At 43.7% G+C, this 22,299-nt stretch overlaps 1 protein-coding gene across 2 annotated transcripts in view; it reads right to left on the bottom strand.

Annotated features, from left to right (window-relative positions):
* Positions 1-22,299, bottom strand: part of ZFYVE21 (zinc finger FYVE-type containing 21) — a 61,116-nt gene that overhangs the window by 3,451 nt on the left and 35,366 nt on the right. The window contains exon 6 of one of the 2 annotated variants that reach the window (XM_029598047.1): positions 21,802-21,855. The exons of the other annotated variant lie outside the window; for it this stretch is intronic. Coding sequence (XP_029453907.1) covers positions 21,802-21,855 — 54 coding nt within the window. The remainder of the gene's footprint in view (positions 1-21,801; positions 21,856-22,299) is intronic. 2 annotated transcript variants of the gene reach the window in all.

The raw sequence follows: 22,299 nt of genomic DNA, 5'->3' as shown, positions 1-22,299 counted from the left end.
AAGATAATTACAGCACAATAAGAATATACTGATCAGGCTGTAGGAATAGCCAAGGCTGCTGTGAAATGGTACAGGTAAAGGTCAGCACTAAGTTTCATGTATGCCTTTTAGGTTCAATTTATAAGAAATCATATAACTTGAAAGAATCCAATTTTATTTGTATGTATGAGATTAAATTATAATGCCATGCTATGCTATGTTAGAAGGGCCACTGCAAGAGTAGTTGGCACCCTAGGTGAACCTTCGATCATACACCTCTTCCCCAACTTACCTCTAGCCCAGCGCTTCCTCCTACCATCAGCAGTGAATCCAGCACAGTGTTCACTTCTTTGGTGATGTTAGCGCTGGCCCAGCACACCTCTGGGCCTTAGGATTTTGGTACCCCCAAAACTCTGGCGCTCTAAGCGACCGCCTATTTTGCCTAATGGATGCACCTGTCCTGTGTATAGGTTTAGAGGAGGCAATATATTTAACTGATTGGAAAGGCTTGAACTGAAGTTGTAATCTGCATTGTTTGGTAAGCATTGTTCCTATTATAAAAGATATAACTTTTTTTTTTTTTTACTTCCTGTTGGTTGGTATTCAGTGTTTACCCTCACCAATACCACCTTCATCCTACACCATTTAAATATGTTTAATGAGCCTCTTAAAGGCTTGGAGTAGGGGCCACAGAAAACTGCTAGAAACAGGAATGGATGCAAGAGAGATACAATTTTCATAAAAAAGTGTGAGCTTTAAGAGCTAGCAAAACAAAAAGAAGATAAAGCAATGGGGTCAGATCAGATACATCCAAAGCTACTAAGGGAACTTGGGGAAATTCTGCCAACTTTGCTATCTGACCTTTTCAGTGCTTCTCTAGCACTGGGAGTGGTTCCAAAGGACTGGAGACAGGCAGAGTGGTTCCTCTTTACAACAGTGGATAAGTCATCTGAAAACTACATGGTGGGTAAGGTAATAGAACTGCTGCTAAAACAGAGGACAGTGCAGTTTCTGGAATTCATTGTATTACAAGATTCAAGGCAGCATGGTTTTACCAGGAGCTAGGCCTTGTCAGATGACTCGGACCAATTTCTTTGACTGGGTAATGAGAGAGTGATATTGAGCAGAGCACTAGATGTAGTGAACTTGGATTTCAGCAAGGTCTTTGACATGCTCCACATAGGTGACTTATAAACAAATTGAGCACCTTAGGTATAGACCCTAAAGTGACTGACCAAGTTAGAAAGTGGTTGAATGGGAGGCGACAGTAGTGGTAAAACTGAGTTCACGCCACAGAAAGGGGAATTACCTGTAGCATGCCTCAGGGATTGGTACTCTGGTTCAATTTTAAATTTGCATAAGCGATATTGCAGAAGGGTTATCAGGAAAGGTTTGCCTCTTTTGCAGATGAGGCCAAAATCTGCAACAGGGTAGATAACCTGAAAGGTCTAGAAAACCTGAGGACGAATCTAGAACTAAAATGTTTTTCTAAGAATTTAGCTCAGGAAAGTGTTTGATGGTTAAACTCCAATGTTTTAAAGAACTTTTAAGGATAAGGAGATCAAGATGGTCTTTTACAAGCCCAGGATTTTGTCTCTCCTTTTGAACATAAAATTAAGCCTCAGAGTTGCTGGATAAGGGATCTTTAGTCAGGTTAGACTATAAGATACATAAATCTGTGAAGGAAAAATGAAGTGATTTTGATTATCTCACAGATAGAGAGAAGAAATTCTGAAGATATCTAGACCTTCGCGCTCCCCTCTGGATCAGTATCTAGCATGGTTGACTAAAAAAATAATGCTTCATTGCAAACTGGTGAGATCCTTCTGACCAGAGTCAACATGTTTTGAAAAAAAAAATGTATGCAGATCAAATAAAAAATGTTAGACCTATCTCTAGTTTACCTCTCCCTAAGTTTGGCCAGGAAAGTGACGATTGCCCTTTCCTGGTCAAACTTATGGAGAGGGCAGTGGCCACTCAGCTTGGTTATTGGTTAGAAGGGGAACACTTTTTTCACCAATGTCAATTAGGTTTCCACCCAAATCCTAAGACCAAAATGTCCCTTTTGGCAGATTTTGATGATCTGAAAAGGTGGTTAGATACAGGAGCTGATGTTTTAGTTGTGGCTCTTGAATTCTCAGTGGCCTTTGCCACTATTGATCATGGCATCCTTTTGGATGGACTAAGGATGAGTGGTGTCCAAGGCAGGGTACTGAAATGACTAGCTCAGGGGCTCTGGTCGCAGAAGACAACCACTTGATCCATCAACAGTTTGGAAACCGGGAAAATAAGACCAGCCCATAATCATTTTCTTCCCTTCTTAAAGGAGAAGGCAGTCATAATACTGTCTGCCCATGCAACACTAGTGGACTATGTCAGCAGACAAAGAGATTGCTGAAGTCCAGGGGTGTCGGAAGAATCAAAGGTCCTCGTCCCTTGGGCAGAGGAAAATTTCCAGCTCTTGCCAGCAGCTCATATTGTGGGTTAGGAGAATATTCAGGCTGATTTCCCAAGCAAGATTCTCCTGGTTTGCATGAATAGGTACTCAGCCAAGAAGCCTTGCAGTAGGTGAGTGCTACAGTGAGTTATATCTCATGTAGGTCTAATGGCAACTCACAAGAATTCTCAAGTAAGCTGTAGGAAGAGCAGAGACAAAGGAATAGATGCTCTAGTTCAGCCTTGGCCAACACAGTTGTGATAGCAAATGTTGCTTACCTGTGAGAGGTGTTCTCCCAGGACAGCAGGATGTTAGTCCTCACATATGGGTGACATCAGTGGACGGAGCCCTGTTACGGAAAACTTTTCTGACAAAGTTTCTATAAAGCTTTGACTGACACTGGCACACTGAGCATGCTCAGCCTGCAATTATCCCTGTGACCACAGGTGTCTCCCCCTCAGTCTCGTCTTATAGCAAAAAGCGCAAACGAAACTAAAATAATAAAACGTATGTAGACCCAACTCCATGGGGTGGCGGGTGGGTTTCGTGAGGACTAACATCCTGTTGTCCTGTGAGAACACCTGTTACAGGTAAGCAACATTTGCTTTCTCACAGGACAAGCAGGATGGTAGTCTTCACATATGGGTGAGTACCGAGCTGAGGATGCCCGAGAGTGCACCCAAAGACGTGCAACAGGCACAACGACGGGGGTGGAATTTGGTAAGGAGGGCATCCTGAAACCCTTAACGGGTTGGTGGAAGGATGTTGGGTAGTTAAACCGAAAAGAAGGTGAGTAGATGGACTGGCCAAACATGGAAGCATGCCAGCCAGTCTTATCTAAGCAATAATGGGCTGCAAAGGTATGGAGAGAGCTCCAGGTCGCAGCCTTACAAATATGTACAAGCGGCACCGGCCGAAGGTGAGCTATTGAGGCTGGTACGGCCCTAACAGAGTGTGGTTACACACGGTGTTGTAGTGAAATGCCTGCTTGTTGGTAGGCAAGAGATACAGACCTTCAATTAGGAGGAAAAGGGCTGTTTGCCCACTGGAACTCGCAGCTTGGCTTTTGCCATAGAAGGAAAGATTTAGGTGTAATTCCTATAGAAATGAAATGAGTGTAGTGCAGTCTAGATAGAATGCAAGTGCACTTTTACAGTCCAAGGAGTGGAAAACCCTCTCGCCCTGGTGAGAGAGAGGTATTGGGAAAAAGTGGGCAGAGTATATTCTGAGTAAAGTGAGATGCAACGTCTACCTTAAGGAGGATATGAAGTTGAATACGTAAAATCACTCTGTCACGGAGGAACGCAGGGTCAGATGAGTATGTAACAAGGTGTGGAACTCACTGACCCTGTTGGCAGAAGTGATGACTACGAGGGAAAGAATTTCCCATGCCAGACTGTTAAGGCTCGACCGGGGAACGTATGAGTCTTGTAAGCACTAAACATAGGCCCCTTTCCATAACCAGTAAAAATAGAGGCGGCTTAATCAGTGGATAACCCATGGTAAGCTGACTCAGAAGGGGTTGAACTGTTAATCGGGTATCCCCACTCCCAAGTGGAACGCCAATTGGAACCGAGGCATACCCATGTGGAGGATGTCTGGGGAGCAGAATCCGAGGGAGCAAGAGAAAAGAGTGGTGTAGAAAAAAGGGGGTAATACCCTTTTGCATGCGCCATGTGGTAAATCATGCCATTTTGAATGGTAAGATTTGTGTGGAAGGTTTTTGTGACGCTACCAGTACCTGAGAACATCAGTGAGTCCATGATATGAGACTGACCTGTGAGAAGGCGAATTGGTTACTGGTGTGATAGACTGAGAAGTATGGGAAAGCATACTGGTCTCTGCCAGGACGTGGGTCTGAGAAACAGTGAACCCCGTCCCGGTGCAGCATAATAAGAGTGCTGGCTATGAGAGGCATTGAAAGAGAGACATATAAGAGGCCTTTGTTGCAGCAAAGGCGTCCATGGGAATGTATTCGAGACATGTGTAGGGAGTAGAATCTGTCCACTGTATGGTTCGATTCAGACGCAGAGGGCAAGGTCGGTTGACCTCAGCGCTAGAAGATTTTTCTTACTACACATGTAGTCCGAGAGGATGGAAACCTATATGGAGAAGGTCTGCTAGTGCGTTCAGTAAGTCTGTTAGATAAGTGGCCCGGGGATGCATGGAGTGAGCAAGGGCCAAGGGTAGAGCTGCGCAGCTTCCTAGAAGAGCAACTAAGAGGTTGTGCGTGCTTGTGTGTTGGAAATACCACACTGTCAGTATGCACAAAGGTTTGCTGCAGAGGCAGTATTGTAAGCATAAAGGCATAACTCATGGCTTGAAGCTCCAGGAAGTTGATGTGAAACTCTGCATGGAGCGGAATAGATGCTTATTGGGTTGAGAAGATGTTAGTTCGAACTCTGCAACTCTGAGTAAATGTGAGCATGAGCAGGACCAGTCTAGGTTTTGGTTCTAGATCTGCAATATGGATCAGGGACGAAAGTGGTTGAACAGCTTAGATCCACTGATAATTGAAATTTCACTGAATCTTACTCTTAGCAAATCTGGACCTATGAGTAAAGTGCATGGTGAAAAAATCCCGTGGTCCAGCAATGAAAGAATTGAGGGGCTGAGGTTATGTTGTATGCGCGCAGAGACATATAGGAATTTGTCAGAATATCTGTGCGGTTGTTGGACAGGAAGTTCGTTGTGACTGTGGTGTCCAGAAGTGTTCTATATGGGATTTATGGTAGCTAACAGCAATCCCAGGTAGTAGATTTATAGTAGTCATGAAGAAGATAGAGCTCCTTGCTTGGATTGACTGTTATGCAGCTGTCCCTGAAAGAAAAAGCATGAATTTGTACTCCGTAGAGAAACAGCAATCACTACTAGTGATTTAATGAAATACCCAAGTGGCCGAAGCTGGAGCAATGGCAGAGTTTGGGATTGTAATATTATTGACTCACTGTGACGCACATAGAAAGATTAGAGGAGAGAGGCAATCTACTTAGTATGGAAGTATGGTGACAAGAGACACCATTTTACCTGTCCCTTCAGAAGAAAGTTGATATTTCTAAGGTCCAGGATGGGTGGAGAGCAACTACTTTCTGTTGAAAGAAAGAATAGTGAAATTAAAACTCCCCCCCCCCCTTTATAGCATCTGGGGGACTGTACCCTGAACCTTGGTACCAAGTGGGGTGGCCGCTCTGATATCCGGCAAGTTGAGAGACCAGGAGGTGTCCAACTGGCGGGGCTGATGTAATCTGGATATCATGTAATCTCCCACGGGAGCGTGAGCGGTAAAAGTCTTACCTGCATTTCTGTGTGCTGTACAAGAAAACGTCAAGACCTGTCGCCAGGCCTCGAGGTGGATTTGCAATTGAGGCAGTGTTTGCTGGATCTTGTGTTTAGCAGATCAGCGAATGCATCTGGGATTTCAGTCCTTAATTAGGAACCAGAAGCCAGAGTATTAATCAGTACAGAGTCCCGTTGCTGACAATGGGAGGATGTCCTGATGCAATCCCACATGATTGGTAGAGAGGTTCTTTTGGTATTGTGTCCGACATAGCTGGCAATAGTGATATGTGACACTAATATGGTTCTTGGAAGAGAAGACGACCTAGAACCTTTCGAACCATATGGCCCGATTTAGAGAACAGGTCTCAATGGGATTGTCGCTGAAGCGGGATTAGAGTACTTACCATCCGTCGTGGATCACAGAAGGACGAGTCTGTGAAGATCAATGGCTCCATGGATTTCAGAAGGCATCAAGGGACAGCCTGAAGGACGTAAAAGTCCGACTCAACTCTGTAACCTGATATGGTAGCGCAGGTACAGAGGAGTCAGGCTGAGCGTGTCTGGCGCTACCACAGTAATTTGTGGAGGGTCAGAACCTTGCACCGGTGTCGGTGGGGAACGCCTTATGTACAGGGGAGCCATTATAACTCATGAACCCGGCCCTCTTTGCAGCGGCTTGATGTATCGTGACGCCAGTGCAGAATTCCTCGGAACTCGGTCTGGTCATTCTGGAGCACCGAGGACTGCCAGCACTGTATGGAGCAGTGGCAGTAGTGATGTTGCTCGGTCCGGGCATTCTCCAGCACCGAGTAGGATAGCACAGATGTCTTAGATGACGTCGGTGGCGGACGGTCACCATGCCGGTGACAATGAGTGCCACGTGCTTGGCCCGGTCTTTCCCCAGCACTGAGGTGGATGCCCTCGCTATCTTGGATGGTAAATAATGACGAACTGTCAGCATGCCTGCACTGCTCCTGGCACTATGTAGTGTCGTAGGCTGATACGGGGCTTTAGTTAAGAACCCAAAGCATGGAGCACTGTGTTTAGGCGAGGGCATTGCGAGTAGGTGCTATGTCAGTATTGATGGTATCGATGGTGGCATAGAAGCGGCCTCGATGGTATCGTCAAAAATATAGATGAAAAAATGTCGATGGCCTGGGCAGAGCAACAATAACAGTGATGGAGGCAGCGACGGCATTTGCGTAGGTATCAATGGAAACGATGTGGCATCGAAGAATCGAATAAACATCGATGGCATCGGGAAATTGATATGGCATCGACGGAATAGATGGCCGCATCGATAGGAATGACGTGGGCGTCGACAGCATCGATGGAACTGGCCTGGGCATCGATGACATTGATGGAAAAATCTGCGCCATGGATGAAAACATTGATGGCACTGAAAGAATCGATGCAGGGATTGATGGCATCGAAAAAGGCAGGACGGCCTGGATGGGAGTACAGATGGTAGCAATGGGGGCATCGACTGCACGAAGGTACCGAGGTATGAATTCGACAGAGGCCCTGGCGGCAACGGTAATCGTGGAAGTCCCTATCCCACTAGCACTAATAACCAGGCAGAGGGTCACAGGAGGACACTCCCAGGCTATGTGAGGCTCACTGTGAAAACATAGGGAGAGGGAAGGCCACAATTCGGTTGGTAGGCCGGGGAACCGTAGTGAGGTGACAGGAACCGACCGAAAAACAGGGCATAATACTCTCAGAGCGTCGATTAAATGTACGCGAGGGGAGACCTGCACAGGGAAAAAGCGTTTGTGAAGTAAATGTTTAAGTGTTTCCGTGAGGAAAAATTGTGAGAATTTCTCACAGAGCTCCTAACCGCTAGGCTTACTGCAGAGCGGAAAAAAGAAGACTGAGGGGAGACACCTGTGGTCACAGGGATAATTGCAGGCTAAGCACACTCAGTGTGCCAGTGTCAGTCAAAGCTTTATAAAAACTTTGATAGAAAAGTTTTCCATAACTGGGCTTCGTCCACGGACGTCACCCATATGTGAGGATTACCATCCTGCTTGTCCTGTGAGAGACATATTTCCCCCTCACTCCCGGCCCCTAATAGGAAAGATTCTAAGGAGAATAGAGTCGGTGCTCTCGCATGTCCTAGTAGTGCCATATTGTCTTAGGAGGCCATGGTATACAGATTGGATAAGACTGTAGATTTACGATCCCCTTCATCTTCCAGAGGATTCTTAGTGCAGCGTCCATGGAAGATCCTTTTCCATTTAAGTTTACAGCTTGTTGCTTCAATAGTCATAACTTTGAGGAGGAAGGGTTATGCCTCATCGATAATCTCTTCTCTACTGAAAGCCTATAAGACCTCAACTTCTCTGGCTTATGTTCGGATTTGGTGTCTCTTTCAAGCCTGCTGCAGAGAATGGTCTGATATCCTTGGTATTTAACCTTTCTCCAGTTAGGCTCTCTGTAAGTCCAAGTAATGGTTATCTCCTGTTTCAGGAGTAGGATCCATGCAATCTTGGTAGCTTCCTATACAGATTAGTCTTGCTTCCTTCACAGAGTGAAGAGGATGTGGCCTCTGTTTAGGCTAATAGTTCTTCAGTGGCAAATAATTTTGATGATGAAAATGTTAGTGGCCTCTTTTTGAGCTTTTGAAACATGCTTCCCTTAAGAATATTTCCTTAAAGGTGTTTTTTCCTGATGGCAATCTGTTTGACTTGGTGTATTTTCAAGTTTCAGGCTCTTCCCTATCGGGATTTTTTTTTTTTTTTTTTGGGGTGGATTCGGGTTTCTCTTAAGCCCATGCCTTCCTTTCTTCCAAAGGTAATGTCAACCTTTCTTCTCAGTCTATTTCTTTTCTGGCTTTCTCTAGAGATGATTGTCAGGGCATCAATAAATCTTTGGAATTTTGAATGTCCATCAGTTGCTTATTAGGTATTTAGAGGTTACTAATGTTTTCTGGACAACAGACAGTTTGGAGGGTCACACAAGAGAAGGCAGCATCCAAAGCTACTCTGGCATGCTAGATCTTCAGCATATATGCTCAAAGGCCGCCTGACGTCAGATATTTGCTCATTCTGCTACATCTCACTCTTCTTCCTGGGCGGAAGCAATTGCTATTGTGGCAGTGGACATTGGTAAGATAGGTACTAGGTAGTCCTTGCATTCTTTTGCCAAGTACTACAGATTGGACGTGTTTGCCAAGAAGAAAGTCTTTAGGGCTAGCATTCTCAAAGCGGCCTTCACTTCCTCCTCCTGCTTGTCTTGACTGGATTGGTATAGCAGGATGAAATGGAAAGAGAAATTTTTACCTGTTAATTTTCTTTCCATGAATCCTGCCACCAGTTCAGGACCCTCCCAGGAAGCTGGGGAACATTGACGAGGAGGAAATCTTTGTTGTCCGGTGTCTGTCCTAAACAGACATTACCGAAGGGTAGATCCTCCAAACAGCCTTTGGTTGTTTTTACTCACTTGTCCTCCTTTTTGTTAGGTGTCATCCCTGTTCCGTACAGGGCACAGGCAAGTACAGCACGGTCAGAGTATCTTCTCTCCAATAACAAACCTTTTATGTTTTTGAATTTTTCTTCCGCAATGAGAATGTTTGTTCTGTTCAGTGCTTTGTTATATAAAAAGAAGAGTTGTTCCTGGGCTGCACCATCTCTAAGAGGTGGCAATGACGTCACCAAGGAATACTCTGTTCTCTGCCCTCAGCTGCTGGCAGGAGACAAAACCTACTTGTCTCAACTGGTCTGATGTAGGAGGATTCATGGAAAGAACACAAAGGTAAAACTTTTTCCATGCAGCGCCCGGGCTTTGTGATCAATAAGCTAGGGTTGAAATTATTCTCAACAGATGATATTCAAAACCTGTGTAAATTGGGGACAGACTGAACAGAAAATATGAACCTGCTACGTCAGCATTTACAGAAAATTAAAGATTGGATAACGAGTAACAAGCTCTTTCTTAATATACAAAAGACAGAAGCTTTATGGATAAGATGTTTTACTGGGAACTGCATGCAGTCTTTGATTTGTTACGGGTGCTGTTGGATTCAGAAGTAAGCATGCAACTGTAGATTAATAATATGAGGCAACTTCAATGAATTCAAAATCTTCAGTCATACTTACCAAGAACAGATTTAATTACACTGGGCCAAGGCTTTAGTTGTGGAAGACTGGACAAATGTAATGCTTTGCGAGCTGGGTCAGGCAAACAATTAACTAGACCAGTGGTTCCCAAACCTGTCCTGAAGAACTCCCAGCCAGTCAGGTTTTTAGGATATCCACACTGAATATGCATGAGATAAATGTGCATGCACTGACTTGGCCCCCAGGACAAGTTTGGAAACATAAATTAGACTACAATATGTCCAAAACCCTGCAGCCTGAATAATTTGGGAATTAAAACTTTCAGAACACATTTCCTCCTCTTTAAAATTTCTTCATTGTTTACTGATCTCTGCTCAAATGAATTTTAGGATCTTGGTTATTGCACATAAATGATATTTGGTGTGGGCCCTCACTGTCTGAAAGATAGGTCTTGATTCTTTCAATTTTGTTTTTAATGTGTTTTACTGTAAACCACTGAATTATAGGAGGCATGCAGTCTATAAATCGATTTTAAATAAAATACATCTCCCACAGAGAATTTTACTGTCTTCATAAGTTCAAGGATTAGTTCAGAGGTGGCCAATTTCAGTCCTCGAGAGCCCCAAGCAAGCCAGGTTTTCAGGATATTCACAATGAATATGCAGAAGCCAAGCTGGCTTTCACTAGGAAAAGGGCATTCTTTTATGTCTCTCCACAGTTGTGAAACACTCTCCCTAGTGAGCTTAGACTGATGAAAAACTATTTGAGTTTTCATAAACAAATGTAGAACTTGGTGTATTAGAATAAATGTATATAATTTTATTATAATGAAAAATGCTGACTAATTTAATGGAATTGTTAGAATTTAATTTATGTATTTTTAGTTACTATTTCTTGATCTGATTTTATTTGGCTATTCTTTGTTTTTATTATTGTAATTTAATGTTTGAATTGCAAGTTGCTCAGAGTTTCACTTGGAAGTGAGCATCTAAAACTGAAATAATAAATACATTAATAGTGAAGCTTGAGGCATGTTCTAAGTTTGACAGCTAAGGTTTAATGTTAAAGGAAGGGCCCTGCAGTTGGGTTGAAAAATACTTAAGGGGACAGTACACTATAGGAGTGGAGTTGTTCTATGCATAGAACATAATCACCCCTAGATCCTGCTCTTATATGATAATCTTAAGTTGGCCAAACCTGTAAAGAATAACCAGCAGGAAAGGGGAGGTGTGACCTCATCTGGAGTACTACACCATCCAATGGTAGCTACTAAAATGGTCAAGGGTTTTCATAATAAAGCAGATGCTGACAGCCTTAAAGATCTGCAGAGGTATAGGGTACAGGAAAGGAGAAATGAGAGCGATAGTTAAGTGCCTCCAAGGAACAAAGGCACAAAAGGCAGGCTTCTTTCAAACAGAAAGGAGGCTCCGGCACCAGGGGTTATGAGATAAGGGGGAGTCTAGTGGCCATGCGTCCTCTGACCTTACTCTAAGCTTTCTTGAATTTGGTCACGGTTTCAGCTCCCACCCCTTGCCCTGCGCAGCTGTTCCATATTGCTACCACCGCTGCTGCCTAGTCTATGTAATTTCACATTTTCTCCCCAAAATTTTCTTCCATATAAAAGTCCGATCTCATAGCCTCCTGTTCTCCAGCCAGAGCAACAGGATCAAAGGGCAACCTCTGCTGTTTCTCCTTCACCAGTAATGAGGAAGGATCTATTCAAAGAAGAAGAAAAAAAATGCCCAGTTGTTGCAAATGAAGGTTCATTCATTTATTTCAAAACTTGTAACCCTCACTATCAACATTCTCGAGGCAGGTAACAATCATATCTTCCTACATACGATAAAAAACAAAGGTGGCACCAATCACGGTGCGAGGCTCTCCCAGGACTAGAAGGAGAAAGCTACTTGATCACAAAGGGGAAAACAAATGCAGGTGAAAAGTTTGCATACATGCGGAATCCAGTGTATGCAAATATCTCATTCATAGTCATGGAGCTGTAAGTAGAGGAGGGCAAGAGTGGATGCTGCTCGGGGATGGAAAACTTAACTACATGCAAGCATGGGGCAGTGGATAAAAAACCAGGAAGTGTGCTGCTCTATTCGGGGGGGGGACAAATGGTGAGAGTGCACATATGCTTACCTGTCCTAAGCGCCACAATGCCTAGTTGCAGCTCTGTGTGTTAACCATGGCTAGCCTGAAAACTCACATAGGTTAGCATGCCTGTATGACAAGGCTAGGAAACTAGTCTACAATGCTGATTAAGCAATTACATTAAATGTAATCCATAGTTTATGAACTCCATCATTATCTCCTAGATTAAAAATCTGAAAAACATTTCACCTCAAGAACTTTGAAAAAAAGAAAACGTTCAATACATCTACTGCAAGATACACCAGTTAAGGCTTCCCTCTAACGCCCGACTCCCACAAGTCCAGCCTCCGCTTTGCACACCAGAAAGCCTCTGCTTCAGCTCTCGCCTACTGCTCCATAGTCTGTTCCTCATCTTCTCTAGCTTTCCCTTTGATCAGGCCCAGTCTGGGCTTGCAGCCTTTCAAGTTCTAGTCCTATGCTCCTGGAATCAACTTCCACCTTCTTTACTGCTTTGACGTCTTTCCTCTCTACCCACTTTCTCTGTCTGCCCAACTTCTTTGCTGCGAGTGCTTTTCCCAGTATCGCTTTTAGCTCTGCTATTCTGCCTCTATTTAGACCTTGCTACTGCTTTGGGTAAAAGATATAAACATAAGTAAAAATGACCCTTGAAGACCAGCAGGAGGTTCAATAGGACCAAAACCTGATCTCAAAGCCCAGTCTAGATTTATAGAATGGTTAAAGCAAAATGCTGTGTATCCCAGTACAACCTGACAATATAATGCAAAATTGTCATCTAGCTAGTATCTCTGTGATCAGCAGGCAACACCACCTTTGGAGAATGGATGTGTTTCAAACTCTAAATCAACTAATGCTGCAGCCTCCCCAAACGTGCGTCTCTCCTATCTACATTACGCACAACAGCCTTAGAGGCTCATAGAACCGTGGGCAGAAGCAGCCACGTAAAAGGTGGGGGAAGAGATGTCAGAGGCCGCTGTTCGCTACCAGCACTTGGCAGGGTGCTTGGTTTCCCCACCACTCCACTAAAAACTGCAGCAGTTGGCATGGCATAGGATTCTTGGAGATTATCACAGCACTTAATACTAAGAGACAAACTGATCATTTTCACTGGAAGGTTCTGGGTGGAATGACCCTTTGTGAATGGCTTCTCTCGCTCAGCCTCCTGAGCTAGGCCATTATTTCAGATAGGACCGAGTGAGCTCAGCTGCAGTTCTTGCTTGTTCAGTGAAATCCAGCACTGATTCCAGAATGCATTTCCTCTATGGGACCCTTGCGCTTGGTTTTGCATGATTGGCCTATAGTGTGGCATCTTAGGTCCTCTCACTTCTTGCTGGTCTACTCCTTCGAAGAGGAGATTTTAAGATTTATTCAAAATCACAAAGCAGCCACACTGACAATAGAGGAAAATTTCTCACAGCACATCTGTAAGAAACAGATTGTTTTTCTGCAGGCTAGAAAAGGAAGATTCTGAACATCCAAATCTAAATGTATGAAAGGAGTGATTCTCTAGGACATTACTGCTATAAAGTATCTAGGGCTGCTAAGATGAAACTCTAAGGAGCTACAGGAGTCAGGAACTGGGTGGATGTCCTCCTGGAAAAGGTAGACAAACTTACAACTAATTAACTTTGAAGTGACCTAGCCTAACCTCCACTCTGAAGAGCTTATATTGGCTCCCACTTGGTTTTCAGGTAAAATTTAAAGCATTAATGATGGTTTTCAAAGCCCTGAATGGATATGGGCCAGGTTATGTTAGAGGCAGACAAACCACCTATGTTCTCCCTCGCTTATTAAGATTTGCTCAGGAAGCCTTTTTTTTTTAGTCTCCACCCATACCCCTCCTAGAGTCACACCTAACCAGTCATGGTTTTAGGATTGCCACAATGAATATGCATGAGATAGATTTGCATACCCTGGCTATTCAATGTATGCAAATATGTCATGGAGATTCTGAACTCCTGACTAGTTAGGTGTGCCTCCCGGAGGGAATTGGGAAACCCTGATCTACACTATCAGTGAAAGAAGTCAAACAGGTTAGGACATGGAAATAGTGCAGCTTTGTCCTTATGGAACTCCCTTCCCAGGGAAGCTACGCTAGATCTGGTGAAAAGATGGCTTGCGTCCTAGGCTTTTAAAAACACAAAAGAACTAGAGTTGTGATTTTAGTTATGGGATACGGCAAAACCAGGCTATAACTTGTTAAGGAAGGACAGATTGGATAGAAAAGGGGGAGGTGTGGCTCTTTATGTCAGAAATAATATCCAAGCATCTGAGCTGCAAGGAAGTTGGGGCAAGGAAGAAGCACTATGGGTCGACCTAAAAACAGATGATGGAGCATCCATTTATATTGGAGTGGTTTACAGGCCTCCAAACCAAAAGGAAGAGCTGGACAGAGATCTGGTTGAAGACATCCATAAGATAGGTAAGAAAGGGGAAGTGGTGATCGTTGGTGACTTTAATATGCCAGATGTAGACTGGAAAATCCCATCTGCAGAATCTAAAAACAGTAGAACAATAGTGGATGCCATGCAAGTATCTTTGTTCAAACAAATGGTATTGGAATCCACAAGAGAAGGAACTATTCTCGACTTAGTGCTCAATAATGGAGATATCGTCTCTGATGTCAAGGTGGGCGCCCACCTCAGCACCAGTGATCATCAAACGGTATGGTTTAATATCACTAAAAGAATATGGAAAAGAAGCACAAAGACCAGAGTTTTACAGTTCAAAAACACAGACTTTGAGGAAATGGGGAAGTACCTAGAGGAAGAACTAAATGGATGGGAAAATGAGAGAGATGTGGATCAACAGTGGACCAATCTAAAAGGAGCAATCGCCAAGGCAACTGCTCTATATGTTAGAAATGTAAAGAAAAGCAAAAGCAAAATGAAACCTATCTGGTTCTCAAAGGAGGTGGCTGACAAAATTAAAGCTAAAAGAACTGCGTTCAAGAAATATAAAAGATCCCAAAAGGAGGAGCACAAAGAAGAATATCTGGTAGAACTGAGGGAGACAAAGAAATTAATCAAGATGGCAAAAAGTCAAGCGGAAGAGAGGATTGCCAAGGAGATAAAATATGGTGACAAAACATTTTTCAGATACATCAGCGAAAAGAGAAAAGTCCAAAGTGGTATAGTGAAATTGAAAGATGAAAATGATCAATATGTGGAGAGAGACGAAGAAATGGCAGAAATATTAAACGAATACTTCAGCTCTGTGTTCACTAAAGAAGACCCTGGAGAAGGACCATCTCTACACAACAAGAAACTGCAGGGAAGCGGAACAGAGGAAAATCCATTTACAGTAGATAATGTATGGGAAGAGCTAAAGAATCTGAAAGTGGACAAAGCCATGGGGCCTGATGGGATTCATCCAAGGATACTGAGGGAGCTCAGAGATGTGCTGGCGGGACCGCTGTGCGACCTGTTCAATAGATCCCTAGAAACGGGAGTGGTGCCGAGTGATTGGAGAAGAGCGGTGGTGGTCCCGCTTCACAAGAGTGGGAACAGAGAGGAGGCGGGTAACTACAGACCGGTTAGCCTCACTTCAGTGGTGGGAAAAGTAATGGAGTCACTGTTGAAAGAGAGAATAGTGAACTATCTACAGTCGGGAGAATTGATGGACCAGAGGCAGCATGGATTCACCAGAGGAAGATCCTGTCAGACAAATCTGATTGACTTTTTTGACTGGGTAACCAAGGAATTGGATCGAGGAAGAGCGCTCGATGTCATATACTTGGATTTCAGCAAAGCTTTTGATACGGTTCCGCACAGGAGACTGGTGAATAAAACGAGAAGCTTGGGAGTGAGTGCCGAGGTGGTGACCTGGATTGCAAATTGGTTGACGGACAGAAGACAATGTGTGATGGTAAATGGAACCTTCTCTGAAGAGAGAGCGGTTTTAAGTGGTGTACCGCAAGGATCGGTGTTGGGACCGGTCCTGTTCAATATCTTTGTGAGCGACATTGCGGACGGGATAGAAGGTAAGGTTTGTCTTTTTGCGGATGACACTAAGATCTGCAACAGAGTGGACACGCCGGAAGGAGTGGAGAGAATGAGACGGGATCTAAGGAAACTGGAAGAGTGGTCGAAGATATGGCAGCTGAGATTCAATGCCAAGAAGTGCAAAGTCATGCATATGGGGAGTGGAAATCCGAATGAACTGTATTCGATGGGGGGGGAAAGGCTGATGTGCACGGAGCAGGAGAGGGACCTTGGGGTGATGGTGTCTAATGATCTGAAGTCGGCGAAACAATGCGACAAGGCGATAGCTAAAGCCAGAAGAATGTTGGGCTGCATAGAGAGAGGAATATCGAGTAAGAAAAGGGAAGTGATTATTCCCTTGTACAGGTCCTTGGTGAGGCCTCACCTGGAGTACTGTGTTCAGTTCTGGAGACCGTATCTTCAAAAAGACAAAGACAAGATGGAGGCGGTACAGAGAAGGGCGACCAGGAAGGTGGAGGATCTTCATCGGATGACGTACGAGGAGAGATTGAAGAATCTAAATATGTACACCCTGGAGGAAAGGAGGAGCAGAGGTGATATGATACAGACTTTCAGATACTTGAAAGGTGTTAATGATCAAAAGACAACGACAAACCTTTTCCATAAGAAAAAAATCAGCAGAACCAGGGGTCACGATTTGAAGCTCCAGGGAGGAAGATTCAGAACCAATGTCAGGAAGTATTTCTTCACGGAGAGGGTGGTGGATGCCTGGAATGCCCTTCCGGAGGATGTGGTGAAGACCAGAACTGTGAAGGACTTCAAAGGGGCGTGGGATAAACACTGTGGATCCATAAAGTCAAGATGCTGCCAATGAAGAGTGGGTGACTTGCCAGAATGATGGCTACTGCCTGGAGTCAATACCCTTATTAAATAAACATACACATGCTTACTGTGACTCCAACATCGCTCTAAGCTTCAACAACAAGAGGAAATGTGGAAAAAAGGATTTGCACTCACAAAGAGGGGAGTAGCTGGCTTGTTACGGCGGTTACTACCCCCAAATCAAAAAAGCCTGATACTTCACTTTCGATGCACATCCAGCATGGCTCTCTGCTTCAACAGCATGGGAGAAGACTGATACTTCACGCATATCCAGCATAGCTCCCTGCTTCAAACGGCAGGGGAGAAGAAAAACAACCAATAAGGGCTGTATAACATAGTCTGGGTAAAACAAATAAGCATGGGTGTAGCTTGCTTATTGCAGCGGCTACTACCCCTAACAAATCAAGCTAGATATTTCACTTGGATGCAGCTCCATCACTGCTCTCTACATTAAAGGTGGGGGTGGAAGGGAAATAGAACCAAGAGCTAAGAGAAACAGATAAGTATGAGAAAAAAAATGTGTGAAGCTTGCTGGGCAGACTGGATGGGCCATTTGGTCTTCTTCTGCCGTCATTTCTATGTTTCTATGTTTCTATATAGGATGGTTTCTGTTTTTTTTTTTTATTTGATATTTCTATGCAATTATGCTAGTTATACTTTTTAATATTGATATTGTTTGATGTAGTTATTTTTAGGAATATTGTTAATTGACTTGCACACTATAGTGGAGAAGGCATGTCAAATTAAAAAAAAAGAAAGTGTCTTTAACCATTAAGAGAAACCCAGAGGATGCTTATTTGCAAAAAGTAAAGATAGTGGAAGCACGAACTACTGGCATCACAGGCCATACGGGTAACAGCCTTAACAGTAGTGGTCTAACAGCACCAGGCTTCCAACATAGCACTGGGGTTACAACCTTCACAGCCACGGCAAGACTGCATTAGGATTCCAAGAATGGTACGGAGGTAACCTATATATTTATTTATTTATTTATTTTTAATTTTTATATACCGAAGTTCTTGTAGGGACTACAAATCACTCCGGTTTACATAAAACAATGAACTGCCCAACAGAGAGCGGAGCTTTACATAGAACAGTAGAACATATGGAACAATATAACTAGATGACAATTTAACATAGTGATAAATAAATATTATAGTTTAACTGTATAGTTTATACAGCGACTGTGGTTAAACCAAACTTCACTGTGCATGGGAAGATGGTCCAAAACCTCCAATGGTTCCACTAACTTTGGATTATTAGAAAAACTGGCGAGGGAACCTGGATATTGGATTCAGTATGGGTCTTGTAAGACTCGCCAGCGATAACAGGATTGAAATTTGGGGGGGGGGAAGCTGGTATTGGGTTGAGTATGGCAATTTATACGCTCATCTATCCAAAACGGAAGCAGCACAAAGGGGCAGGCTGGATAGGCCAATTTCATATTTCCCTCTTATCAGATTCCCTTCTCCAATCCCTCTTTCACAAAGTCCGTATGCCAAATAAAGGCTACAGCTGCTCACTCCAGAATGAGACGAACACCTAAACCAGTAGTAGTCATGCCTCTCCCTCCCGGTTTCAGGTCAGGCTAGGTACTCGGGGAGGGGGCAGTGAATGATGATTTTTCTCTGCAAACTTGACTGTGGGCAGTTGTGAAATCAGGCTTTTTAGACTCAGAAAACTATGGTGCCCGAGGTTTATTTTGGATAAGGCTGAGTTTAGGACTATTATCCAAGCATCTGTATTGTCAGTATTAGACTACCGCAATGCCTTACATATTGGGCTTCCAATATAAAAGTCAGTTAAAGTCTTTACAGCAAGTCCTTATTACAGCTGCCTGATTACTTACCGGGACTCCCTTTAGGGAACACATTATTCCGGTATTGGAAACCCTACATTGGCTCCCAGTCTGTCAGAAAATCAAATTTAAATTGTTGATGCTTATTTTTAAAGTTTTGTTTAGAGAGGGACCATTGTATCTGAGGGCATTATTTGTTTGGAATACTCCCAGGAACATAAGAACGTGCCATACTGGGTCAGACCAAGGGTCCATCAAGCCCAGCATCCAATCCAGGACATAAGAACCTGGCAAGTACCCAAAAACTAAGTCTATTCCATGTTACCGTTGCCAGTAATAGCAGTGGCTATTTTCTAAGTCAACTTAATTAATAGCAGGTAATGGACTTCTCCTCCAAGAACTTATCCAATCCTTTTTTAAACACAGCTACACTAACTGCACTAACCACATCCTCTGGCAACAAATTCCAGAGTTTAATTGTGCATTGAGTGAAAAAGAACTTTCTCCGATTAGTTTTAAATGTGCCACATGCTACCTTCATGGAGTGCCCCCTAGTCTATTATCCGAAAGAGTAAATAACCGATTCACATCTACCCGTTCTAGACCTCTCATGATTTTAAACACCTCTATCATATCCCCCTCAGCCGTCGCTTCTCCAAGCTGAACAGCCCTAACCTCTTTAGTCTTTCCTCATAGAGGAGCTGTTCCATTCCCTTTATCATTTTGGTTGCCCTTCTCTGTACCTTCTCCATCGCAATTATATCTTTTTTGAGATGCGGCGAACAGAATTGTACACAGTATTCAAGGTGCGGTCTCACCATGGAGCGATACAGAGGCATTATGACATTTTCCATTTTACTAACCGTTCCCTTCCTAATAATTCCTAACATTCTGTTTGCTTTTTTGACTTCCGCAGCACACTGAGCCGACGATTTTAAAGTATTATCCACTATGACGCCTAGGTCAGCATCTCCCCAGAACCAGGGCCACAGCTTCCTCCCTTCAGTTAGAAATCCCCAGACATAATGGATGGCTCATGCAAGATTTTGAAGGCAGAGTGCATGCAACTATCATGAATATTCATTAAGAATATCCTGAAAACCTGACCCGAGAGCTAAGAGTCAATATCGCTGACCTAAACCATTCACCTTGACAGAGTGCATGTTTACACTATTGCTAGTCATGCAAAAAAGTATTACACTGTACAAAACAAATTGGAGACCCCACTCTCCTGTGACAGAATAAACTCTTTGCTGGAGATCTGTAGGAGATTGATCATGGAGTCACTGCAAGTTTGTGATGCTGTAGCAACTAAATGTCTACCTCCAGCCTCCCGGCCAGTGCTGCTGCATGCCAGCCCCCATGGGAGTTCTGCAACAACTCTGCTCACTCACAATAGAGTCTCCCTGCTGCCAGGCCAACAGGAGTAGCAGCAGGGAGGTAGGAGTCACTTGAAAGCAATCTGGTATAAAGAGAAGGCGGGAACGAGTCTCCTCTGGGGAAAGGAGCAGGCTTCGGGAGAGAGGGAGTCAGCAGCAGCCTTGTGGGGGAGAGATGCAGTTGAAAAGCAGGATGAGAGTGGGGGAGACTGAGAGGAAGAAGACTGAAGAAAAAAAAAAAAAGTAAGTAAAGAAAAACAGGAGACAGTTAAAAAAAAAACAAAAACAAACAAACATTACACAAATTTGAAATTAGATAGTTGCATAGGCCAAGTTTGGAAAATGTATTGTAATACAAATCTTTAAAACTAGAATTGTCCAAAAAAATTGTAATGTTTGTACCTGTTAAGTTAATTTAAAATAAAAGCAAAATGTGTCCCAAAATTGCTGCAGAATTTTTAAAGCCTTGCTGCAGGAAATCAGGGCCTTGACGATCATGTTTATGAGGGCTGCCTGACTTTAATTATAAGAGAGATCAGCCATTAAGGACTTGAGCAGTGAAGGGAAACCGGATCAGCGGGAGGTCAATATCCAGAGAGCTGGCAAGCAAGGTAAGGCTGTGGGTGTAACTTTATCCAGATCTCGCCCCCTCAAGTCTGCCGCTGAATATCCCTGAATAAAGTTACACACACAGCTTTTCCCAGATTACCTGAGGACATACTATGAAAGTTTACCCGCTGTATGATGAATATCTGCACACCCTGGCTGAAATTTTACCGCACCCTGGGAACACCTCCAGCCAAAAAAGTAAAAATGTATCTACTGAAAAAAGTTGACGTCAGCCAGCAAAGCTCCTTTCTGCCACGTCAAGCCGCTGTACTTTCTAGGCTATGCAAGAATAAACTTACATTGCTACTGCTAAAAAAAAAATAAAAATTACTATCCGACACTTCTTTTTATGGGCACTTAGATTTGCTGTAAATTTTCCTTCTGGCCACAAATTAGGTGGGATTAGGCAAGCAGAACCGTTGTATAAAGCATTGATTCTTTTGTTCCCATTAAATACCTACTCACCTCCATGTTGCTCAGGCCCCTGTACAAGGAGCTGGGCCGCACGAGAGAAGAGATGCACGTGTTACCCTGTACACCATTCCCTCTACATGCAGACACAGATCTGTCGAACCTTGGGCCTGAGAGCCAGTGCAGCAGTCAGTCCCCCCTTTGTTTCTGCTTCAGCGCCAGTCATCTGATCGCTGAAGCAGAGAGTGCTCCCTACGTTCGCCACAAAGCACGCACAGAAACACGTTTTGCACATGACATCTTAATGCTCACCGAGGAGTCACAGACTTAGCACGACAATGCAAGCGCAGAGCTCAGTATTTAAGACGTTTGCCTTCCACAACCTATTCTCCCAGAGAAGCACAGTTTCATGAAGCACTGGTTTCAATGCTCTATGATCTTGCTATGTTAGGGGCGGAAGGCCCAGAATTAAATATAAAAGTAGTACACATGCGGGAGTTTTGTCACTTCTTAATGCTAAATCTTCTTGAAATCACAGTAGTTCAGATTTTAAGCAATGACAGCCATCTGAAAGGACCACAATGCTCAGCCGTCCCACTTACAAATCTAGAAAGAACTTGGGAGCGCTGGATCCTTAGTGTTTTACTGCTTTTTAAAATGAGAAAGTCTTCCCAATTATTCCTATCAAAACATGCTGCAAAATTCCCTTCTCGCAGACTGGACATGCTGGATCTGTTACGAGCGCAGCAACATGCAAAGTTCCGTGGCAAAAACGCCAACCCTAGACTGAAAGACAGCAGTAAAGGGAAGCAAAGGCAAGCCTCTTAAACAACTGCAGGTGGGGTATGTCGGGGAACGGGGGTGGCAAACAGCATGCTGCGAGGGCTAAACACACGGTGCCATCTCTGACCTTCCGTAATGTATTGGCTTTCCAGTAGGCTGGTGTAAGTGTGAATGTCTTTCTCTATCCGTCAGGAAGGCCAGCAGTGAAAAGAACGGATTCATTAAAAAGGCCGGTCAGGGAACAGAACAAAACACACATTCATTAAAAAGGACACTGAAGTCGGCAGCACGGGACTCTACCGTCGGATCTGCCAACAAAGCAGGTAATACGTTAACAGTTTGATTTTAATGGTAATGAGGATTTGATTTAGCATTGCACAAAAGGAAAAAAAAAAAAAGCCAAGCGGTTATGACAGAGGCACAGTGACTTATCTTCACGTCTACCGGTTCTAGTGCAATAAGCAAGCAGGTCCCAAGAAATCGCACCAATGGCTGCATCCAGATTTTATTACTTCCGGTAGATATATCGTATGGAGTGCATCAGGGGTACAATTTCAGCACCCTCCTGTCTGCCTTACATTTTAAGGACCGCTCATGAAAGCATTTAGCAAAAGGGGGTTAAAAA

Source organism: Rhinatrema bivittatum, chromosome 4 (genome assembly GCF_901001135.1).
Source record: "Rhinatrema bivittatum chromosome 4, aRhiBiv1.1, whole genome shotgun sequence".
In the NCBI taxonomy this organism is placed as follows: Eukaryota; Metazoa; Chordata; class Amphibia; order Gymnophiona; family Rhinatrematidae; genus Rhinatrema; species Rhinatrema bivittatum.
This window is presented reverse-complemented; position numbering and strand designations above follow the sequence as displayed.